The sequence below is a fragment of the Stegostoma tigrinum genome, chromosome 4 (assembly GCF_030684315.1).
Source record: "Stegostoma tigrinum isolate sSteTig4 chromosome 4, sSteTig4.hap1, whole genome shotgun sequence".
In the NCBI taxonomy this organism is placed as follows: domain Eukaryota; kingdom Metazoa; phylum Chordata; class Chondrichthyes; order Orectolobiformes; family Stegostomatidae; genus Stegostoma; species Stegostoma tigrinum.
Genome location: NC_081357.1, coordinates 92,174,390 through 92,198,943, shown reverse-complemented (window position 1 = coordinate 92,198,943; position 24,554 = coordinate 92,174,390). Strand labels below are relative to the sequence as shown.

General features: G+C 40.0%; 1 protein-coding gene across 1 annotated transcript in view; it reads right to left on the bottom strand.

Annotated features, from left to right (window-relative positions):
- The window catches only part of rab23 (RAB23, member RAS oncogene family), a 35,620-nt gene extending 11,794 nt beyond the window's left edge, over nucleotides 1-23,826 (bottom strand). The window contains exons 1-5 of the mRNA XM_048531797.2: nucleotides 23,701-23,826; nucleotides 10,383-10,626; nucleotides 5,847-5,932; nucleotides 4,671-4,827; nucleotides 1,353-1,435 (exon numbers count right to left, since the gene is read on the bottom strand). Of these exons, the coding sequence (XP_048387754.1) occupies nucleotides 1,353-1,435; nucleotides 4,671-4,827; nucleotides 5,847-5,932; nucleotides 10,383-10,537 (481 nt within the window). The 5' untranslated portion in view covers nucleotides 10,538-10,626; nucleotides 23,701-23,826. The remainder of the gene's footprint in view (nucleotides 1-1,352; nucleotides 1,436-4,670; nucleotides 4,828-5,846; nucleotides 5,933-10,382; nucleotides 10,627-23,700) is intronic.
- Between the last annotated feature and the right edge of the window lie 728 nt (nucleotides 23,827-24,554).

The following is a 24,554-nucleotide window of genomic DNA, read 5'->3' as shown; positions in this document are numbered from 1 at the left end:
GGTTGGACAGAAGGATCTATTTCCATACTGTATGACTCTATGACTGGAACTATGTCAAAACTGCACACAGTTCTTGCCAAATGTATTGAAACAGTGCAATTTACTAACTTGTAAATAACCATCCAGGCCTTTTTGTCAGAAAGCAAGGAAATAATTAAGTTATTTTAAAAGACAGATTGAAGAACATAAATATACAACCAGTGGGATGGGTGAACCTTCCATTACAGAATGGAGTACATACACAACCTGAAACCAACATGATAAAGAATCACTGTCCTCTGTTTAGCACAGTGGCACATTTGAAAAATGGTCACTCATTCTATGCTTTGGTTTTTGGTGTGATTGTAGATATTTTTGTGTGCCAGACTCAAAACATACGTAAAGCATTCACATTTATTGCAGTTGAATTGTTTGCAGTCATATGTTAGAAGGTACTGTGATACAAGGTAAGATTTGTATAAACTTAAATATTATATATTTAGATGTTTGGATTTTGAATTAGTGGCAAGTACATTTTGGTCTGTGTTTCAGGGATTCAATAATTAACTTGTCATTTGACCTGTGACTCTTTTTAAACTAGTATGAGAAAGGGATTCATTGGGGTAATGATGGAAATTTGCTAGCATTTGAACTGTTATGAGCAGACAATGGAGTATTAGCTTGCTTTCCATTGAGAAGGCTCAGATTTTCTTCTGCATAGCTTATGATATTTTTATTTTACAACTTGCAGAGATCCTGACTGAAGTTAGATGTGTGATTCAGTTTCTCCTGAAGGGAAGAGATAGTTTACAACTACTGGCAATAAGTTTTCTCAGTATAAGGGCGTTAGCTTGAAAGTTCCAAAGCAGAAATGTTTGCTTGAAGCGGTTATTCGAAATTGAGAAAGTGTGAGGTCAGTTATGCGACTAATCAAGGATGAGGCTACAAAACCTTAAGACCAGTAATTGAAAGAAATCATTGACTTAAACCTGTAGATCTGATATAGAAGGAAATTCTCTCTGACAAAATGCAGAATTCCTGAATGTAGAGTCTAAATTGAAAGCATGGAGGAAGGCCATAAATGGAGCAACAGTTTTCAAAGAAATTTAGGTCTGAAAGAAGTCACAGGGTGGGGTGCGGGGAGACAGAGACAGAAGTGTGGGACCGACAACCTGCGCAAGGATGGGAACACAAAAATTAGAATGGACATGAGAATCTTTGGTTTTAATGTGACAGAATCTTTAACACAGTCAAATTGCTGCAGAACTTCAATAATCACCAAGGCTATTAGCTTTAATTACAAAGAATTATTATTGGTAAAGTTACAAACAAAATACAAAATCAGACAGGCAAGATCCACTCAATCGGCTCACCTTCATTGACATTGAGATCCTCCTTCACTGAAGCTCGATAAAACCGAAGCTTCAGCTTTTTAGCTAGAGCTTCTGCTTCTTCGCTATAATTTCAAAACCAAAGAAAATACAGAGTTTAGCATTGTTCTTTGGAAAGAAACACCTTAGCACCTTAGAGTATCAGTTATCACAGTCCCACATTCATGCATAATACCTTACAGTAGTTCTGTAAATTTATTTGTCAACAAAAGCAAACCTTTTTCCTCTGCATCCTTTGTGCTGCCCAGGTTGCTGATGTCAGTGCACACTGCTCATACAAAGGCTGGTGGAAATCTGAACTCTCTTTTTTCCACCACCACGCCAACATGCAGTTGATATTGGGGATCAATTGAAAATTACAAAGCTGAGGTAGATAGATTTCTTTTAGATGCGAAGAGTTACAGAAACAGTATACACACAGGAACAGCCATGTTCTCAGTGGACAATGGAACAGATTCAAGAGACTGAATGATCTATTCTTGCACCCATGTTAGTAGCCTGTGTTTCTCATGGCTAATCCAGCTAGCCTGCACATCCCTGGACACTATGGGCAATTAAACAACCCAGTCATCAGAACAATGAATGTAGAGTTGGTGGATTCACAAATGGAGACTGCAGGACTGACACTGATGCAAGAAACAGACCATGAGACCCATGAACTGAGGAAGTGTCACCGGGCCTGAAACGTTAACTGTTTTTTCCTTCACAGATGCTGCTAGACCTGCTGAGCTTTTCAAGCCACATAACAGGCTTGAGAGTAAAGTGGTCAGCAGCAGGGAGAAGAGTCTTGAATGAGTGAGGAGGATGATAAAGTAGCAGGTCTCATTCTCTCCTGGAAGCCAACAGATGCAGTATAGTGTTGGAGTTAGGGCTCAGGACGTACTCCAGGAGCTGTCTTAAAGCTGTGTGGGCTTGGAAGAAACCTGTGAGCCATCACTAATTCTGGAGCAAAGAGAGGGAGCTTGGCCCTGCTGAGAAACACTGGCAGTACCAACTTAGTGAAGTTAGATGATTGTGAAAAAAACTTAAGCTGTCAGTGTGAGGTGGTGTTACAGGGTAGTCTCGAGCCCACGGTTGTGCAGTCTCAGGACAGGATAATAATGACTGGAATGTGACCAGTCATTGAAGCAGTCCACGATGGAGCAACTTTTGAGGGAGATTTAAAGCCAGATCTTTGAAGGTGAAGAATTAGAATCCCTTGTAAAAGTTTAATAAGATTTTGAGAGCTACAATCTTATGAAGGTCTGCTGAGAGATTTGTGGGATCTGATATTACTGCATTTTCTGTTTGAGGGGTTGCTGAACACAGTTGTTTGTTGCCCATATTTCCCTCAAGTTTATTCTGGAAGAAAGATTATAACTGATTTGTACTGTATTGAAAGTAAAATAGTTTGATGTTGGAAATCTGAAATGAAAAATGTTGAAAAAAACTCAGCAGGTCTGGCAATATCTGTGTGGATAAAAACAGTTAATGGTTCTAAATCTGATGTTACTCTTTCAGAGTAGTCATATACATTGTCGATTGTTAGCATATGAAAACATTGTATAGTAAAATTTATTTTTATTCTACAAAACCACGGATTCTAGTGGCTTTATTCTTAGCATGTACTAGGATCGCAAACCTTATTCATTTTAAGCAAAAAGCTTTTGACTTCTAGCCAGGCCATTAACAAAGCTGGCAGTCTCAGAGATCATAACACACCACACTGCACCACTAGCATTTCCAGCAAAGGACAAATTCTATTCACATTTTAAATCAAAATGATCTTTGTTAGCCTGAATTTTTTTTTGTATCTACCATCACAAATTCTGTCCTGCTAGGTGTTGAACTCACTTAAGATTCTTTTCAACAGGAACCTCTAGTTTTCCACAATGTACCTAGCAATCGTTGATACCCAGGTATTTAGTCATCCCTTCTGCTCTCCTCAGATTTGATTCATTGATATTGAAACTGCCATCTCTCCCTTGAATGTGTTTAGTAAAATGAGAATGGAATTCTGTCAAACAGTCACAAAAGCCAAATTAAATTTTTTTTTGCTGCGTGCCAGGTGTCTTAAAATAGCACTTTCCACTGCTTGCTGATTCAAAATTCCCCCATAACAAAAACAACTTGCAAATCAGAATCAAGAATCTCATCTCCTACCCTGATAGTCCTGACAGTTTTAAAATTGCAGGCAAATTTGTCTGACTTTGATTAAGTCTTTGAGCATTTGTAAGACAGGGGTGTAGATTCTTGGCAGGCAAGAATGAAAGGTTATCTGGGCTAGGCAGGAATATGGATCAAAAGTTACAACCAGATCAACCATGGTTTCACGTAATGGCAGAGTAAGCTTTTCAACCTCTCAAGCCATCTCTTGCTCCTTATCTGTGTCTGACATGAATTTCAACTTCTGTACCTATATCAGTAAAGTTATAAGAAGGGATTGTTTAAAAACTGCATTTAAAACCTTTAACTGAAGCAGTTGAAAGCCAAATCATTTTTTCCATTATTCTTTCATTGGTAGTGGATCAGGGCCAGCATTTGTTGCACATTGCTGATTGCCCTTGAACTGAACAGCTTTCATTGCAGTGGGTCCAGAGGTATCCATAGACCAAACCAGGTAAGGATGGTAAATTTGCTTCCCCTAAAGGAATTAATTAAACCAGATTTTTTTTTACATTATGATGACAGTTTCCTGCATCATTCGTCATGGTGGCATTTGAATGCAGGCCCTCAGCGCATTAGCACGGATTTCAACTCCAGTGACATTACCACTATTCACTGTCTTCCTTCAAAGTAATCCCACATGACAGGTGAATAATATTCTATGAGCGAACAGAATTCTCTGTCTAGGTACGAATGACACATTTCATCACAGCTTACATAAATTTACTTTTTCCTTCACCTTCAAAAGGCTTCTTTTCATTCCAAGACCACTAGTGTCAAGTTCCTCTCTCTACAGGAATACCCTCACGCTTTCCGTACATTAGATCTCCTCCGATTTTGACCTCTTGCATTTTTGAAATTTTATTCAACTCTACCATTAGTGCCTGTGCTGACAAGTGTTCTTGCTCCTGGGATCTGGGATTCTTTTCCTCAACCTCTCCACCACACTCATCTCTTAAAAGACTCATTAAAACTACTTTGGGTAAGCTTTTGGTCACCTGTTCTGGTGTGCTTTATGCCTTGGTACCAAATCTTGTGAAATGGCTTGGGACATTTTATATTCAAAGTGCTACGTAAATGCAAATTGATGTTCTATATTTTTTGAGGATTCTGAAATCAGTCAACTTAAGTTAAACATTTCTGTTATAGACATACTTTTTAAGTACAGTTTCATCCAAGAGGTCTATTTTGTTCTGTACCAGGACTGTAGGGATGTCTCCAACTTCAGCCTCAACCTTCTCTTTCCAACTTGGTATAGCCTCAAAGGACTCTCTGTCAGTAGTGGAGAACACCAGCACACACGCTTGAGCACCTGGTGAAAAGGCACAAAATTGATTAAATTAAAATAGCAACTATTGCTTTCCTCCTGAACATTGTAACAAGCAGAAATTGCTGGAGAACCTCAGCTTTCTTTCCACAGATGCTGCAAGGCCAGCTCAGTTAACATTTTGAAGACCTTCACTTGACTTAAAACATTAACATTACTTTTTCTGATGCTGCTAGACTAGCCGAGTTTGTCCAATAATTTCTGTCTTTATTTTAGATCTTCAGTATCTACAGTTCTTTGCTTTATTATGTTATAACATACAGCCACTGCAATGCACAGTATTATTTTAATAATACCCTGTACTGGGACATTTCAATACCAAAACCATCACTTATGGGCAGACTAAGAACAACGCTTGATGAAAAATACACAAACCTATTTTTTTTTATCTTCAAGAAATACTCCAGACAGTGGATATGAAAGAGAGTCACCAAAATAACTTTTCTGGCAAATTTCTCTCAACCATAGTGCAACAGTTATTAATCTCAGCTCAGAAATGGCGTTTACTCGGCAGTTATCACAGCTGCAAATTTCATGAGACTACAGCAAAAGACTAAACAAGTGTATTACCTTTAATTGCCAGGAATGCAAGACAGTGGAATTAAAAACACCTATTTGCTGAAGTTAGATAAGAAGCAGCTTTCAGATACTGATGATTGCTATTTTTTTACTATTTTTATGTCTTTTAGTGTTTTTTGGCACTTGTTACTGAATCCATCCAGTAGTTACTGTGCAACAGATTAATTATTAGGCTCAAAATGATATATTGTTAATCTGTCTGTACCAGCAACATGTAATGTGCTACTTCATGTTGCAAATTTATAAAATGCCCCTTTTTATTGACGTAAAGGGAAGATTCAGTCAGAAAACATTTCTTATACTAAACAATTGGAGTTCCCAGGATTCCGCAGCAGGTTTGAATATTTAAATCAGAAGGCAAACTAGTGGTGAATTTTAACCAGCATCCTCTTACAGGTGTATTCTCTGGAGATTTATTAGATTACCTCTATAGTAAGCTTTTGTAATAGCATCAAACTCCTCTTGTCCTGCTGTATCCCATAACATTAATCTGACGTCTTCATCATTAACTCTGAAAAGATAAATGTGACATTTGAGATCAAATAATGTTTGTTGGAGACTAAATTAGTTTGTGACTGCTGTCCATACGGAACATGTACTGCAATGTTTATTTAGTCTAATTGTGCTCAATTACAGGCAGCTCACCACATTCAGCCAGTTTACTGCTGAACCACAGCTGTTCAGCATCAACCAGAACAGTTATCACATCACATAGAGAGACTGGTATTTTATGACTGTCTTCTATCAGTTGCTTCAATATTAGATATCAATTTGCTTGTTATAGTGGCTGCTTTCAAAATATAATACAGAGAACTCTTGTGCTTAATCAGGCTTAAAGAAATTACCAGAAAGTGGAACATTTCGATTTAATTAGTAGCTGATGCTTTATTATAGGGTTGTTTGTGAACTGCAATTTGTTCACGTCAACCATTCTATTGCATCCCTCCTAAAGATCTCTGTGCAAATTGTTCTTTCGCTCAGAGGGTAGGTAAAAATAAACGCTGCCAACTGCTGGCAGAGGTATAAATGAAACCAGAGTGAACAATCGTTCAGCTTTCCCTCCAACAAATTCAGATGTGGGACTTTCCAGCCACAATGGAACATATTTAAAATTGTAACACAATCATTGCTAACTGAATATTTCACTATTCATCAACTTGGCTCAGTCACAAACACGACTTGTGGGTCGAAGCCTCATCCCAGACTTCAAACACTTCATCTAGGCTGATGTAGTACTGAACGACTGCTGTACTGTCAGAGGACCTGCCTTTCAGATCAGGTATGAAACAAACCAAGGCCCAAGTCAAGTTTTAAAATTCTGCAAAGGCACTGCTCACAATGGATATGAATTCTTCAGAGCCCTAGGTAGGTATTTCTCCTAAACCAAGCCAAAAAAAATTAACCTAGTTAATTATTTTATTTAATGCGATGAGATATTACTGTATACAAACTGTTGACCAATTTTCTCCACACAACAGCTTTGAAAATATTTCATAGAACAAAGAAGTACTTTTGGCTATTCTAATGTTGAGGTTAGTTGGCTCGCCGAGCTGGATTCTTGTTTTGCAGATGTTTTGTTACCATGTTTGGTAACATCCTGAGTGCAGCATCCAAAGAAGTGTCGGCGTGTTTTCCCGCTTGGTTTTTAAACTCTGGGGTCCATCGAGATGGGCTGCCTCACTTCCGGTTTTCCTTCGTAGTGGACTGTATATGGGGTTGAGTTCAATGTGTTTATTAACAGCATGCTTCGTGGAGTGCCAAGCTTCTAGGAATTCTCATTACAGTCTCTGCCTAGCCTGTCCCAGTCAAATTGGTGGTTCTCCTTGTCCATGTGGATTGAGACGAGAGTGTATTGGTCATGTCTTTTTGCAGCCATTTGGTGTTCATGTACTCTTGTTGTTAGTTTCTTTTCTGTTTGTCCAAAGTAGTGTTTCTCGCAGTCTCTGCAGGGGATCTTGTAGATGACATTGGTTCTGTCCATGGCAGGGAGTGGGTCCTTGGTTTGGGTGAGCAGTTGTCATAGGGTTGACATCAGCTTGTGTGCCACTCTGATGCCCAGTGTCGTAGGAGTCCTGTGGTGAGTTCCGATGTGTTTCTGATATAGGTAGTGTGATGAGTGTGTCGGGGCATCTTTCTGATGCTGCTCCCGTTGGCATCTTCTGACCTAATTCTTTGGATATCCATTATCTTTGAAAACCTGGAAGAGGTATTCCTCTGCTTCTTGGCGTAGTTCCGTGTTGCTGCCCTTTAAATAGTGTTTACACGTAGCTTCATTTGTGTGTGCTGGGGTGGTCACTATTGAAGTTCAGTACCTGGTCTATGTGTGGGGCTTTGCGATGTACTTTTGTTTGCAGATCCCCATTTGTCTTGCGCTCTACCATGACGTCCAGGAATGGGAGCTGTTTGTTGTTCTCCTCCTATCTGGTGAATTTTGTTTTGACACAAACTTATAAAAAACACCCTCACCAGAATAAACTTAAATCAGATAGAAGGGGAAGAACAAACAGCTCCCGTTCCTGGACGTCATGGTAAAGCGCAAGACAAATGGAGAACGGCAAACAAAAGTACACCAAAAAGCCACACACACAGACGAGGTACTGAACTTGAGCAGTGACCATCCCAGCACACACAAATGAAGCTGCGTGCGAACACTATTTAAAGGGGCAACAACACACTGCAGCAACATAGAACTACACCAAGAAGAAGAAGAATACCTCTTCCAGGTTTTCAGCGATAATGAGGGAGGGTCACTGGACACAATGCGTTAACTCTGTTTTCTCCTGCACAGATGCTGCCAGACCTGCTCAGCTTTTCCAGCAACTTTGTTTTTGTTTCAAGGATAATGGATAGCCAAAGAATTGGGTCAGAAGATGCCTACACAAACAGCACCAGAAAGAGACTACACGCCCTGGCACACTCATCACACTACCCTTTATCAGAAACTTGTCAGAACTCACCACAAGACTCCTACAACCAGTGGGCATTAGATTGGCACACAAGCTCACATCAACCCTACGACAACTGCTCACCCAAACCAAGGACGCACTCCCTGCCATGGACAAGGCCAATGTCATTTACAAGATCCCCTGTAGAGACTGAGAAACACTACAATCGGACAAACAGGAAGGAAACTAATAACAAGAGTACATGAACACCAACTGGCTACAAAAAGGCACGACCAATACTCACTCATCTCAATCCACATGGAGAGGGAGAACCACCACTTTGACAGGGGCAACACCAAGATCCTGGGACAGGCTAGGCAGAGACAGGCATGAGAATTCCTAGAAGCCTGGCACTCCATGAAGCATGCTATTAATAAAGATGTTGAACTTGTCCCCGTATACATTCCACTATGAAGGAAAACCAGAAGTGAGGCATTCCTCAACCAACCCCAGAGTTTAAAAACCAGGCAGGAAAATGCACTGGCGCTTCATCGGAGGCTGCATGGAGGATGTTACCAAGCATAATGAAACGTCTGCAAAACAAGAATCCAGCTTGGCGAACCGACCAACCTCAACAACCTCTACATCCACAACCCGAGCCACAAATCTACTCCAAAACCTTAGAAACTATTCTAATGATTACGAAAGAAAGTAATTTTTAAAATAAGTCAAAATATAGATTTATTTGGAAGTTGTAATGTTTCATAGATTTATATGCTCAGAAAGGACTGTATTATACATCACTGCTGAGGCAGATGATGTTTCAGGTTTGTTACCTGCAATAAATCAAATGGATTTCTAAGTCAGTTATATCACAAGCTATGCACACTTGTAAAGTCTCCCTCTGCTCCAATAAATCATTTTAATACCAGGCAAACCAGTGTCCCTTCTTCTGAAGCACTCTGACATTCACATCCATCCTTTTGAGAATTTTGTTCCCCTATCCCAACCCTCATTTCCTGGACGAACAATGTTAACTGTTTACCACGGTGATGCCATTTCTATATTGGGGGGCAACATCCATCAAAAACAGAGAACAGACTTACTGAAATAATAACATGTCGGATTCTCAGGCACAAGGAGGGAACTCATCCATTTAGTATGGATTTAAATTGAGGATTCAAAGGAAAGCAAACCCACTTGGTTGCCTGACTCAACTTTCACAAACTGCAATGGTTTCTCTGGTTTTGAAAAGGTTTGCACGTTTTTTTAAAGAGTGATTTTCTCAATTTCCCTGCCCCATGTCTGTCTGGAAATTTTTCACTACTCTTTCCAGAAATTTGTTTTCTTTTCCCTCCCGTACTAAAACCACCCACTTGATCTTGCAGCCTGCGGTTCTACAGTCATGGTATCTTGCCCTCACTGGATTGTGTCCACATCTAGCAACAGGACCTAAATGATTTATTAGCCTGAAAGAGCTCAGCCACCTTCCTCTTTCATAATTTAGGTGTATTTAAGCCAGTTTATTTAGAAACAAAGCTGAGATTTAGCAAGTCTCTAATTCACCAGATGTTTGCTACCTTAACCATTGAGAAAATGTTTGAGATAATTAGTAAGACAGCCAAAGGAAAGGAGGAAACCATTTTCATTCTGAGTTGTAGCGGTCAGGAATGTATTGCTATGCCAGAAAGATTCAATAATGACATTTAAAAAAGTAACTAGACATCTGCCTAAAGCTGAACAAACTACAAGACTATGAGAAGGAAGTGGATAGTCTACAGGCATCCCTCTGTGCTTTAAACTTGTATCAAATCAAGGCAAACTAATTACAGCAATGATGAACTGTATTAAAGTAAACAGCTAAAGCGAGAACTTTGCTGCTAGCACCCCATCATTGATATGGAATGGCACACTGAGTTTTGAATGCCTTGGAATCTGCATTTTGTTTATTGTTAATATTGATTTTTCCTTCTCATGATTCTATTACCAAGCCCCAACATCACAAACATCTGGAGTGACGCAGGAATGACAAATCACACCTAAATGTTTTACAGTACAGTACAGGTCTCCACTCACTGAATTTGTCTTTCCAGGAAGTCCACTCCAATGGTTTTCTTGTAGTCCTTGGTGAAAATACCCTTGCAGTACCGCTGAATCATGCTTGATTTACCAACAGCTCCATTGCCAACAACTACCACCTTGATAGCTACCTCGATATCCTCTTCCAGCATGGTGGGGCTGCACTTACAGATCTGATTTGACAGTTGAACAATATACTCCTTTGGCCAACCACCTGCAGATAGAACTCTAGTTCATGAACCTAGAACAGAGACAGAGGGTTACTAGATTTCACATATTATAAGCAATAGTTTATTATCTCAGTAAGCTATTTTAGTCTGTTATAATTGCAAGCTTTTGACAAAAATTATAACATGAACTGGCATCAGTCACTAAGTTCCACTAACTAGGGTATCAATGGTTGATATTCAACTGTGTACTTGACATTTATTCAGTTTCTAAACTTACTGAGCAGACCTTTTTTTTTAAAAAAGAAAACACATTAATCACTATTGTTTCTGTTGATTTGGAATTTTGAACAATTAGGCCTGAAATGAACCTGAACCAATGGCACTGCGTTACACATATCATGAAAAATTCAACACAGCCCTCCATTATCCACACGCATTATTACCTGGCCAAAAATAGAGCTGTCAAGTTGCTCTTCAGAAACTCTTGTTTTGGAACAAGTTAGTAGTAGCTCAGGAGCAGTCAGGATTATCAGTGCTTCCTTTGAGTCTATCTCCTGGCAATATCCAACCACAGTCAGCATCTCCTAGATGCATGTCCAAGATCTGGAACATTTATTCCAGGACACCATAGCAATTTGACAGCTGTTTTGGCAGTAATTCAAGTCAAATAGAAAAAAGGCTAAGACAAAAGTAAAAGGTAAAGCTAAATTAACAAAGGAACTAAGTAGAAAGATATGCTGATTTGATTAGGTGAAAATATGTGGAGGAGTGGTTGATTTTAGCAATTTTGCTTTTAGGTACTACAGAACTAACACTAAAAATAATTTATTGTTATAACAAAACCAGCAAAGAGCAATTCTGAGTTTCACATGTCTATTTCAAAGTCAAAAAGTTAAACTAATAACTGCCTAATTGTTCAAAATCCCAAATTAATAGAAACAATAGTGATTAATGTATTTGCTTAAAAAAAATTCTGCTCAGTAAGTTTAGAAACTGAATAAATGTCAAGTACACAGTTGAATATCAACCATTGATACCCTAGTTGGTGGAGTTTAGTGACTGATGCCAGTTTATCCTTTCAAGGTATCCAATGAAATTAAAAAGTGGCTGCATTTCTCTTGTTGTCTCTTCCCATTGTCAAAATCCCCTTTGTTAGGATAGTCTCAAGAATCAAAAAGGGGGTGATGGAATAAATGAATAACTATCACTAGGGAAAAAGTAAAAACGATACAGATGAGGTTAAAGGCTGATAAATCCCCAATGACCCAATAGGTTGCATCCTTGCATAATGAAAGGAATTAATTGCAGAGGTAATGGATGTCACTGGTCATAATCTTCCAAACATCTAAGGCTTCTGGAGAAGCCCCAGAGATTGGAACATTACCAAAATAATGGCTTTATTTATAAAAGGAAAGAATCAAGAAACAGGTTAGTTTTTACTAACCAGAGGCCAGTTAGCTTAATGAATGTTATTAGGAAAATGTAGTAATTACAGCATTTAGAAATACATATGATTGAGGAAAGGAAATCATACTTGACAAATTTCCTGGAATTCTTTGAGGTAACAAATGGGATGGATAAAAGAGAAGCAGTGGATGTAATATGTTTAGATTTTCAGCAGGCATCAGTACTACACATTAGACTACTTCATAAGAGCCCATGGTGTTGGAGGTAGTATATTAGTACGGTTAAAGGTTTGGCTGTCATGAGTGGATGAGTGTGTTAGGATAAAGGTAACATTTTCAAGATGGCTACGTGTAAGTAGTGGACTGCCACAGGTATTAGCGCTGGGGTCATTATTGTTGATAATTAATGACTGATAAGAGAAGTGAATGTACTATAGCCAGGTTTGCAGATGACGTAATAGGTGAGAAGGCAAATGATAGAAATGACAAGTGTACAAAAGGATATAAATAGGTGGCAAGTGCGCAAAAACTTGGTAGACAGAATATAATGCAGGTAAGTGTGAAATTATGCACAGAAAGGTTGAAAGAAACTGTAGCACAAAGAGATTTATAAGTCCTTGCAAATGAATCACAAAAAGCTAGCATCCAAGTTCAGCATATAAGAGATGGAAAATGGAATATTAGCCTTTATTTCAAAGGGAATTGAGTATAAAAGTAGAGAAGACTTGCTAAAACTATACAAGGCATGAGCTAGAGCAAACATAGAATATTGTAAACAGTTTGGTCCCCTTAGCACTGGGGACAATCCTAAGAAAGTTCAAAGTTTACCACGTTGATTACGGGTATGGAGAGATTGCCTTACAAGGAAAAAAAGTGTTGCATCCATACTAATTGGAGTTTAAAAGAATAAGTAACCTTATCAAAACATACAGAGTTCATACAGGCCTTGACAGGGTGGATCGAGAAAAGTTGTTTCTCCTTATGGGTGTCCAGGACCAGAGGGCATAATCACAGTATAAAGGATTGTACAGTTAAGGCAGAGACGAGAAGGAACTTCTTCTCTCAAAGTGTTGTGAATCTGTGGAATTGTTTACCAAAGACAGCTGTCAAAGATGGGTTATTGAGTATATTCAAGAGTGAGGTAGACAGATTTTAAATCAGTATCGGAAACAAGGATTATAGGGAAAAAGGTAGGAAAGTTTAGTTCAACATTATTAGATTGGGCAGTATCTCACTGAATGGCAAAGTAAACTGAATGGGCTGAATAGCCTCCCTCTGTTCCCATGTCTCATCATAATTATGGATTGGCAATAAACATTGGCCTTGTGAGTGACACTCTCACCCCCTGAATTATTAAAAACTTTCACCCCACTCCCCTGTGCATTCTCTTTCCATGTTGCCATGATTCTATTTAGTCAGAGTCCTGGAACTTGGCTAGCCTGTACGACTCAACTATTCAGGTAGGTTCAAGTGTATGTGGCAAGTGTCAATTTGATAGATTAAAAATGTTGGAATCTAAATATGACAAGATTATAAATAAAGACTGATTATTTGGCAATTTGTTAAATGATTGCATTGGCTGCCCATTTGACAGCCTTTCCTTCTGGTTATCTGTTGCCAAATGTCACAAGCAAAACACTTAAGAAGCAGCTGCAACGACAGAACAGAACAAAAAGACAATCATTTAATCTATGATTGAGTGTATGGTCATTACAAATATAATAAAACCTTTAGACAGGAGTGCAAATATATTTAAAATCAAATACTGGCTGGCAGAATTGATCTTCTTTGGCAATCCCTTGGGATTGAAGAGGACTTGCTTCCATGTTTCAACGGGTTTTAAGGTGACTGATAAGTCTAATGAGCAATCAACATACATCTTGCAGCATGCAGGGCAAGTGGTGTTTGAAAGGTCAGATAGATAAAATGCTGGGAGGTTTGTGCACTCTTTCAAAACCTTGACTTTGCTCCTGCATGTTCCTAACAAAGTCTCCCCAATTTAGTTTGCCACTAAGGGATTTCAGGGAGTTGGCGGGATGCTTGACGTCTTTGTGGTTGCTTTGAAGACATTCCTGAAGCATCTCAGTTGTCATCTTGGGGGTCTCTTGCAAAGTTCATTCAAAGCCAGCTTTGCTTGGTTAGGGCTTCATGTTGGTTTGGGAAAGGATGCTGCTTTTTATGGTCATTGAATTTGAAAGACCTCGCGAAACATCAGTAGTGATACTGCCACCAGCTTTGAGGGACCTGTAATAGGTTGTCCAAGTCACCAAAGCACCCTGGAATGCAATTACCATTCACCAGGAAAACAAGTTTTGGCTAGAACGGCAGTGGAAGGAACTGAAGAAGGAAATCTTTCAAAGGGTCGGTGCAAATCAAGTTAAAACTAAAGCCATCCAAGATAATTCACTGTTTAACTGTATACGTGCAGGCTCTGTAAGCTTGTTGTTTGATTTATTCTATAGTAGCAGGGAACACAGATATGTGCATTATTATTAAATATAAAACTCTGTTCAACGAAAGGTTGAAAGTGTCAGAATCAAATCAGCACAACTCAACATGAATGAGTCAATGATAAACTTCATTTACATAAGCAGAATTCCTGTGACATTTTGAAAGAAAAAAAATACAGATGGGGGCAATGAATGCTGACTCTACCTGCAGCACTTACAATCCATGAATGAACACAGAACAATACAACATAGGAATGGGCCCTTTGGTCCACGATGTGCCGAACAGATTATTCGCTTCTGCCTGTCCTTGGTCCATATCCCACCATTCCTTGCGTATTCACATGCTTATCTCAAAGTCTCTTAAATGCCCCTATCGTTTTTGCCTCCACCACCACCTCAGGCAGCACATTTCAAACTCATACCATGGTCTGTTTAAAAAAAAAGACTTGCCCCTTACATCTCCTCTGAACTTACCCCCCTCCCCACCTTAAGTTCATATCCACTAATTGTAGACATTTCAACTATGGGAAAAAGATTCTGACAGTCAACACTATCTATTCTATAGACTTCTTTCAAGTCTCCCCTCAGCCTCTGCCACTCCAGACAAAACAACCAGAGCTTTTTTTTAGCCTTTCCTTACAGCTCATAACTTCTAATCCAGGCAGCATCATGGTAAACCTCTTCTGCACCCTCTCCAAAGCCTTCCTGTAATGTGGCGACAAGAGCCGAAAGCTATAATCTAAGTGTGGCCTAACCAGAGTCCCATAAAACTGCAACATGACATCCTGATTTTTGTACTCAATCCTCTAACCAATAAAGGCAAGCATGTCATATGTCTTCTGTACCATCCTATCTACTTGCATGGCCAATGTATAAAAGAGTTCCAAACCATCTCCTAAATGCTGAGACAAGGTCATTGTCTTCATTTTGCTCTACTGCTCCTCATTGTAACAATGAAAATAACATATGGTATGAATCCACCAGGGGGAGACAGAGCACGTTTTTACAGAAGGGAGTTTTTTTCAGAAAGGGAATGATAACTTTGAAAGAGAAGGGTATAGCACACAGTGAGCAAAATGCACAATGTCAAGTAGCATTAAATGCTGCGGTTGGTTTATTCGATGAGCTGGTTTGTTAGTTTGCAGACGTTTCATTACCCTGTTGGGGAACATCATCAGTGCAGACACCGATGAGGCGCTGTTGTGTTTTCCCGCCTGGTATTTAAACTCTGGGGTCCACTGGAATTGGTTGCCTCATTTCCAGTTTTTCTTCGCAGTGGTGTATATATATAGGGTCTAATTCTATGTTTCGATTGATGGCCTTCTTGAAGGAGAACCATGGCTCTAGAAATTTCCGTGCGTGTCTCTGTTTGGCCTGCCTAGGATCCTGATGTTGTCCCAATCGAACTGGCAGTTCTCCTTATCCGTGTAAATGGAGACAAGTGAGTACTGGTCATATCTTTTTGCTGCTTGTTGGTGTTCGTGTATTCTTGTGGCCAGTTTCCTTCCTGTCTGTCCAATGTAATGTTTGTCACAGTCTTTGCGTGGGATTGTTAAAATTAGACAGGCAGGAAGAAAACTAGCCACAAGAACGCACAAACACCAACTAGCAACAAAGAGAGTTACCAGTACTCACTCGTCTCAGGAGAACCACCAGTTCGATTGGGACAACATCTGGGTTCTATGACAGGGCAAACAGAGAAAAGCAGAAGAATTTCTAGAGGCTTGATTCTCCACCAAGAAGGCCATCAATAAACATGTAGAATTAGACCCTATATATACACTACTGCAAAGAAAAACTGGAAAAGAGGTAACCAATTCCAATGGACCCCAGAGTTTAAATACCAAGCAGGAAAACATAACAGCGCTTCACCAGAGGTTGCACTTATGACATTACCCAGCAGGGCAATGAAATGTCTGCGAACTAATGAATCAGGTCTGGGAGCGAACCAACCACAGCATCCACAACCTGAGCTACAAAACTATTCAAGAACGTTAGTAGCATAAAATGGCGAAGCAATCTGCATTGTTGTAACTGGAAACAACAAATGCTGGCGATCACAGCGGGGTCAGGCAGCATCCATGGAGAGAAAGCAAACTAACATTGAGTCTAGATGACTCAACATCAGAGACTCAAAATGTTAGATTGATCTCTCTCCATGGATGCTGCCTGACCTGCCGTGATCTCCAGCATTTATTGTTTTCAGTACAGATTCCAGTATCTGCAGCAATTTGCTCTTTTGTTGTAAGTGCAACTGGGATCATGGGAGTATGGCGGGGGGGGGGGGGGGGGGGGGGAGTATCGTGGATGATATAGGCTGTAAAATAGCTAGAAGCAACTGCCTTTGTGCAGTTTGCACATTCTCCGCATGTCTGCACGTTTCCTCTGAATACTCCAGTTTCCTCCAACAGTCCAAATTTGTATAGGCTAGGTGGATTGTCCATGCTAAATTGCCTAGAGTGTCCAGGGATGTGTAGGTTAGGTGGATTAGCCATAGGATATTCAGTTACAGAGGGTGAAATGGTCTTTGGAGGGTCAGTGTGAACTTGATGGGCTGAATAGCCTGCTTCTCCATTGTTGGGATTCTATGAAAAACAGCAGAGAAACAAAAAAGGAAATTCAAGGTTAGGAAATCGGAATGCTGGCATTTTGCAGGCTCAGAGGAGGAGGAGGAAAGTGGAGCAAATGCAACTTTTTAAAATGATAAGTGATATTAATTTTGTAACTGATGCAGCCCAGACAGGACAGTGTCAGCAAATGTGTGACATTTAAAATACACTTGATTTGTTGATCCTAATTCATTATAAATCAGAAGCAGCTTTTGCCTGGTTGAAATTGAAGATTGCCAAACATCGATAGGCAGTATCTCTAATCTCATAATATTCTTGTCTGCTGACTGCAATAACTTAGATTTAAACAGAGCGTTTAGTGCAGCAGACTGTCCCAGTTCACCTCATAGGAACATCATATTTTACAGTGAGCAATATAATGAGTTATTTGGACATGTGTCCAAAACCCCAAGCACAGCAGTACATTTGGAGTGCCTTAAAGGAGGTAGCAAGCTTTATTTTATGTATTCCAGAAATCAGGGAGATGAAGGCACGACCTCCAATAGACAACTTGCTGAAGCAATCTGGCAAACGTGAAGAGACACAATATTTCACTTTCATCTTTGTACTGAAGGGCATCACTTGCTCTAATTAAAAACATTCATCCATTTATCCTTGACGCCTTGCTGTAAATGAATTAATTTCAAACATTGTGGAGTAAATTCTGGCCTTCATTGTTGTCGTATGTATTGCCCTGAATGCTTGCAATGTCCACAAGATGTAGAAGCAGAAATAAGCCACTCAGTCCATCAAATCCTCACAGAATAATATGAGTGCTCTCACCTACTTTTTAATATATCAGTTGTCATCAAGATGCCATTAGTTGCCTTTGAATTCATTCATTTTAATGTAATCTACAGCGCCAAGTAACATTTGTGCCCTTGAAATGCCAAGCAATAACCTTCGTGAACGAGAAAAACCTGATCATATCCCCATAACATTCAAAAGCCTGACAAGAATTCAGAAGCCTCCACTATCAGCATCTTGCAGGAATACCATTGACCAAAAACTGAACTGAACCAGCCATATAATTACTGTGGCTACCAGAACACAGACTGGAAATCATGAAGCAAATAACTCACCTCCTGACTCCCCAGAGCCTGTTCACCATCTACAAAGCAATGATGTACTCTCCTTGCCTGAATGAGTGCAGCTCTAAATTGCAAAAACCTTGATACATTATAGGACCATGCAGGCCTCTTAATTAGTACCCCTTCTACCAACCATGCACAGTAGCAACAGCGTGTATATAAAAGGCACTGCAATAACTCACAAGCCTCCGTCAACAGCATGTTCCAAGTACATAACTCTACACCCCTTAAGGACAGATGACGCACAGAAACATCATAACCTTCAAGTTCTCTTCCAAGCTTCACAACATCCTGAGTTGTAACTAAATCGTATTTCCCACAATGCCACTAGATCAAAATTGTTGAACTCCCTTCCTAGCAGGACTGTAAGTGTACTTACTCCACCTGGACTGCAGCAGTTCAAGAAGGTAGCTTTAACTCTTGCAGTTTCCATGTTAATCCATTACCCATTCTGAAACTGCCACTTATTTAATTCGGATCACCATAATAGAAAAGACTTTAGGACACAATACTGCATTTGCAGAAATTTTTTATGCAACTCCTCACTGTAGATCAGCAAAGAAACGCCATATTCAGCTCTTAGGGTGTAGCACTGAATAAGGAACAATTGACATTTCAGTTAAGTGGCTTAGCACACATTGCCAAAAGGAAAACGTCAGAATGCTCCACAAAGGCAACAAAGAAGAAAAATCCTTTGGGGTGCAAGGGGAAGTAGGCTATACTCTTGAAGATACGGCCACTCAAAGCATGTGGGAGCCTTTCAATGTCAGAATCAACATTGAGACTTTTGGCAAGAATTCCAGAGGGCAAGATCCCAGTGATTGAGTCAATGAAGCAAAAGCAAGCAGAAATCAACACAAATAGTGGAGAAGCAAAAACAAAGAAAAAACAGTACTATGAGCAAAAAACTTTTCCATGGGAATTCAAAGAAAGTAATGTCTGGATTACTTCCAGTGTTGTGCAGTAGAGAGAATAGGAATAGAAGAATGCAGCAGAGGTTTGTGCGGCTGGAGAGACAGTGCAGGACGTCAACTTTAGAATTTGGAGGCTGAGGCTTGGCCCGGTGGCATTATTGTTAGGCTATTAATCAAGAAACTCAGCTAACATTCTGGGGACCCAGGACTGAATGCCGCCATGACAGTTGGTGAAATTTAAATTCAAAGAAAAAGATCTGGAATGAAGAATTTACTAATGACCATGAAACCATTGTTAATTGTTGGACAAGAACGACATGGCGCAGACATCAGGTTGCAGGATTGAGAACAGCGAGCAAGTTTAGAAACCTTAAAAGTGGACAAAGCCACAGGTACCCTTGCAATAATTTTCAAATGCTGTCTGGCTAAAGTACTGAAGCTTACGTGCCAGAAGATTGTTAAACATTGTCCCATTATTTAAAAAGGAAGAGATAAGCCTAGAAATTAAAGGTCAGTTAGTCTAACCTCTGTGGTGGGGGGGGGTTATTAGAGAAAATTCTGAAAATCAGAATTTAACTGTTCTTGGACAAGGGTCAGAGATCATCAGTCATGGATTTGTTAAGGGAAGGTCACGTACGTCAAATTCAATTGAATTTTGAGGTAACATGGACTGTTGATGACAGTTATGCATGTAATGTGGTCTACATGGACTTCAGCAAGTTTTTGATAACGTCGCACATGGCAGACAGGTCAAGAAATTAAGAGCCCATGGAATCCATGACAAAGTGGCATGTTGGATCCAAAAGTGGCTGAGAGGCAGGAAGCAGAAGATGACAAAGAAAATGTTTTTGTGATCAAGATCTGTTTAAAATGGGGTTCCATACGGCTTAGTGCTGGGCCCTGTTTCTTGCATAAGTTGAGGATTTGGACTTAAATGTAGGGAATATGATTAAAATGTTCTTGAAAGCAGCCCAGGTACATGAAAAATATTCTCAACTTTGGAATAAATATGGTGCTAAGATAATTCCTTTCTAGATACAGCCAACCATTTAGTTCTGTTTACAAAAAATAAAATCAGATAGGTGGATGTGAAGTTAATATATTTCGTCAAGTCAGATCAGACAGTTTTTATATTAATAGCAAGTTGTCTTTTTTGATCATTTTCACAAAGAGTGATGAAAACTTGGATTAATGTAACAGCAGCAGCTGAATACTGGAGATTGGGTGATATTAAAAGGACAAGTTGTGAAATGCCAAAGCGTTTATTTTTCTAACTATTGGCCTTTCTCCCAATGTACATTCAGCTCTGGTTACATCAGCAGATTATGTATTTATGACAATGCACATATTATCCAGCAACTGTAAAGGATTTTTTAAAAAATTCAGTTGTACCAAACCATTTATGACTATTAAAATACAGCATACTTATAAATGACTGGGTTATTTTATCCAATGCTACAATAAAGGGTACAGCCAAACAAAATTTGCAGCCATGCAATATGTTGCTCAATTAGTTGCTGCAGAAATTGCATCATGTTTCAGAGCTGTTTTGTCTGCAGTCATTTGGTATGAAAATGTGATACCCTTTCTACAAGCAGCCCAATATACCAAAGAGTTAAGCTTTGCATTCCACCACGTAATCCCTTCTCACTTACACCACTTTTCTGCAAATGGGAAACATGGTTGATAGCTTCGATCTTAGAGTGTATGAGAGATTTTACAATTACTTAAAGTATGAAAAAAATCAACAGGCTACTCAATAGTTACAAAAACTGCCATGCTAATGACCCTTGCAGAATGAAGTACAAGTGGTTACAACCTTTGCAAAGGAAAATGTATTGGATTAGATGCCAAGATTATTTGACATTTTAAATTGTTTATATTTATACAGCCATGAATAATTTATTCCACAATAATAGGTGCCACCACAGTACATTGTCTCATCATCCTTTCGACTTCCATGTGTCTTCTTACATGGTGCACCATATGATGCTTACTCCAAAGCTCTCATACATTCTTCAGATAAGTCAGAATTAATCAATCTAATCTTCATAGTTCTCTCACCTCCATTTTACCCTGCACCCTGTCTGATGTACTCAGTATCCTCACTGACCTACAATTATCTCCAGCTCACATTTAAAATTCTGGTTGTCATACTCAACAAAGCACTTCTTCTCTCCCATTATGTGCTGGTTGCCTTCGGGTATTTTTTATACATAAAAAGGTAGTATTTAACTACAAGGTGTTTGCTGTTGTATGTTTTAAATACAGAATGGTAGCGGTTGAAATACACAAACTGCTAACCCTCTAACCCCTTCAAGAAGAACTTCTCTTACCCAGTATACACAAAGATCCCGCAATATTACCTAACTGGGTTACATAGCTCATGACATTTAGACTTTCAAACTGCTAGTAGCAGAATTTCTCAAGTGCACCTCACTGCAGGAATTGTATAACTGTGACCAAACAGACATAAATATAGAGATAAAACAGAAGGTACTCCTCCTACCATTTTACCACTGTCTCCAAGATGCAGCTTAAATGAGTCATCATTTCTTCCAGTTTCATAGTTTCTAACAACACCCCCATTTCTACGCTCTGGAGTACACCCAACTCTCAGTCAGCTGCTGGTCAAAAAGCCCCACTGTCATGCTCATTTCAACCTTCATCTGCTCTTTCCAACTAGTGTTCTACCATCACACCTACTTTTACTTCACCGACAGTGGTGCCCGCTGATTTGCTAAGCAGACAAGGTTATTTGAAGAGGAGTGTGGGGAAATTCATGAGGAGTAGGGACCTAAAAATCAAATCAGCCTGTTTCTGTGCTATGCATCCTATAGAAATCTATGCAGTATCCAATCATTTTCCAGGCTTGGCTGATCACAAGCTCTGATTGCCCATTTACACAGGTTACTAGAAATGTGTTGCATTAAAAATGCTTCTTGTCTGTCCAAGATCTGAATCAACCTAATTAGACATGGTAGATCTAACATTCCTGCCACACTTTAGTGTAAGAATTGTATGAAAACAAAAAGTAATTTTGAATTGCTTCATATTGCCCAGGGGCTGGTACATTTACAAGTATTGCCAATCTCAACTTTCCCACACAAACAGAATACAACCTGTAACTAACTCAAGGCAGTGCTCAAATACAATTAAAATTTAGCTGCAAAGAACCAGTCAAAATGCAGTAGGATGATGCAGCATACACTAAAAATCATTAGAAATACTGGAGGCAAAGACTGACATCCACCCAGTTTACTTCCAATAGCCTGGTAAGCCCATGCTATAAACATACATCTAATGGACAATTATAGGTTTTTGGGCCCCTCAAGCATATTCCACCACTCAAGACTACAACGGTTGATCTGCATTTTGGATTTCATATTCCTGTCTACTGCCCCACCGGTACCTTTTAAACAACAGAATCAAAAGTTATTATATACCTTCCCGCAAAGATATAAAATGACCTCGGTTCCACTGCTTTTAAGGCACTGAGTTTCAAAGTTGCACAGCACTCAAAAAGAAAATTTGCAACTTTGTGCTCCTGAGATGCTGCTTGGCCTGCTGTATTCATCCAGCTCCATGCTTTGTTATCTTAAAGCACTGTCCCCTGGTTATGGGCTAACCTAGATGAGAAAAGATAATTTCAATGTCCACCTTGACAAGAGTATTCAGACTCTGCATACTTCAATCACCTTAACTCTTAACTGAAGTGGAAACAAACCCAGTCTGTTCAATTCTTCCTCATAAGACATCAATCCAGTGATGAACACAACTAACAGTGGATGCTGGAAATGTGAAATAAAAGTGTGCTGGAGAAACAGAGAGGGATTGGCAGCATCTGTAGAGTGAAAACAACGCTTTGAGAGTTAATACAGTGACCCTTCCTCAGAACGGATCAATCTTCTGAACTGCCTCCAAAATATTTACATCCTACTTAAATAAGGCCAAGACTACAGACGTCATGGGTGATGCACTGCACCGCACCAACAATAGAATTGCGAACATCAAACTGGACAGTCGGCCCTTTGATCTTTCTCTGCCAATTGATGAGATCGTGACCGATCTAATCGTGGCCTCGACTCCACTGTCCTGGCTAGCACCGATACCATTTGAAACCTTCATCAGTCAAAAGATCTACCAAGCTCTGCCTTAAAAGTATTCAATAGCTGTTGCTGCTCAACTGTCGTAAAATAAACGTCTATTAGTGAACCTACAAAAGACCCTGACAGACCTCAAACTAAGAATCCCCACTGCCGCAGAACTTTGGCAGCCATACAGGTTGCATTTGCGTAGTGTGATCTCCCTACCTCCCCGATTGTAAAGGGGTGAATGCCGTAAGTACCTTGCAGACACATAGAGGATGCATTACTACCACCACCAAAAACAATATCCATGGGGAAAGACACCGACCCCGTTCCCTCACAAACAAAGCAAACTGGACTCAAAGCGGAGGTGAGGGAAGTGGCCAGCCCAGATCTAATTACTGTGGAGGGGGCAGTGCCTAAGCATGGGGAGGGGCAGGAGTAGGGAAGGTAAGGTGGGTTCACGGCTGGCCGGTGGGGTCGGTCGATAACCCGAGACACAGGGTTGGGGGTCAGGTACTCGTGTCACCCTCCGATATCCTCTCAGACACTGGGAGTGAGGATCATCTCCCCTGACTCTCACTTACCCCGTCAGTCACTCCGCCATCTCCTCTCTCTGTGCGAAACCCAGACCGAGATCAAGAAGCTCAGAGCCGGTAACCCGTGACAACTGGCGGAACCGGAACTGATAACGTGCCGCCGCCAGCGGGCATCCAGCCGGCCGGCACTGCGCAAACTCACCAGCTGCACGACCGCATCTGGCAGGCGTTAGCCCTGAGCCTTCTGCAGTTAGTGAGGGAGTCTTCTTGGCTTTGGTCACCAATGGAGTGATTCCAGGAAATTCAGCTTGATGGGCTTTCCAATACTTTGGTCACTTACAAACTCAACTGAGGGACAGCTTTGCACACACGCAGACTATTTGTGGATTGATTGTGAAGTCGTTTTCGCTTTTCAAATATACATTTTTTTATCTGTATGGGTTTTACAATCTGGCAGGGTAAATGTCCCTCTTTTCTCTCATATGTTCTTTCCACAGCGAATAAAAGGAATGTTTGCCAAAACAGCCAACATATTTTTACCATTGATGTCATCACACATATGCTATTACTCAAAACACCGTGTTAAAGCTGATAGTACTACTTCAATTATAATTCACTTAACCCACTGACTGCAAATATATTGTAATTGAAAAAGTGGTTTTAAAAAATGTGATACTGTACTTGTGTGTCACTGCCAAGTAATGGGTGCAACTACCTTCCAATGGGAAGGATAGTCTATTAAGACAGCCCTTGGGCATTCGGTGAGAAGTGCAGGTGGTAGAGATATGGTGAGGAGTGTCCTCAGTCCAGTCAGTACTCCTCACAAATCCAAATTCAGCCCAGGGCTAATTTCTCAATAACTATGAGCAGCTGCTTGACTACACTACTCAATGTCTGCCGCT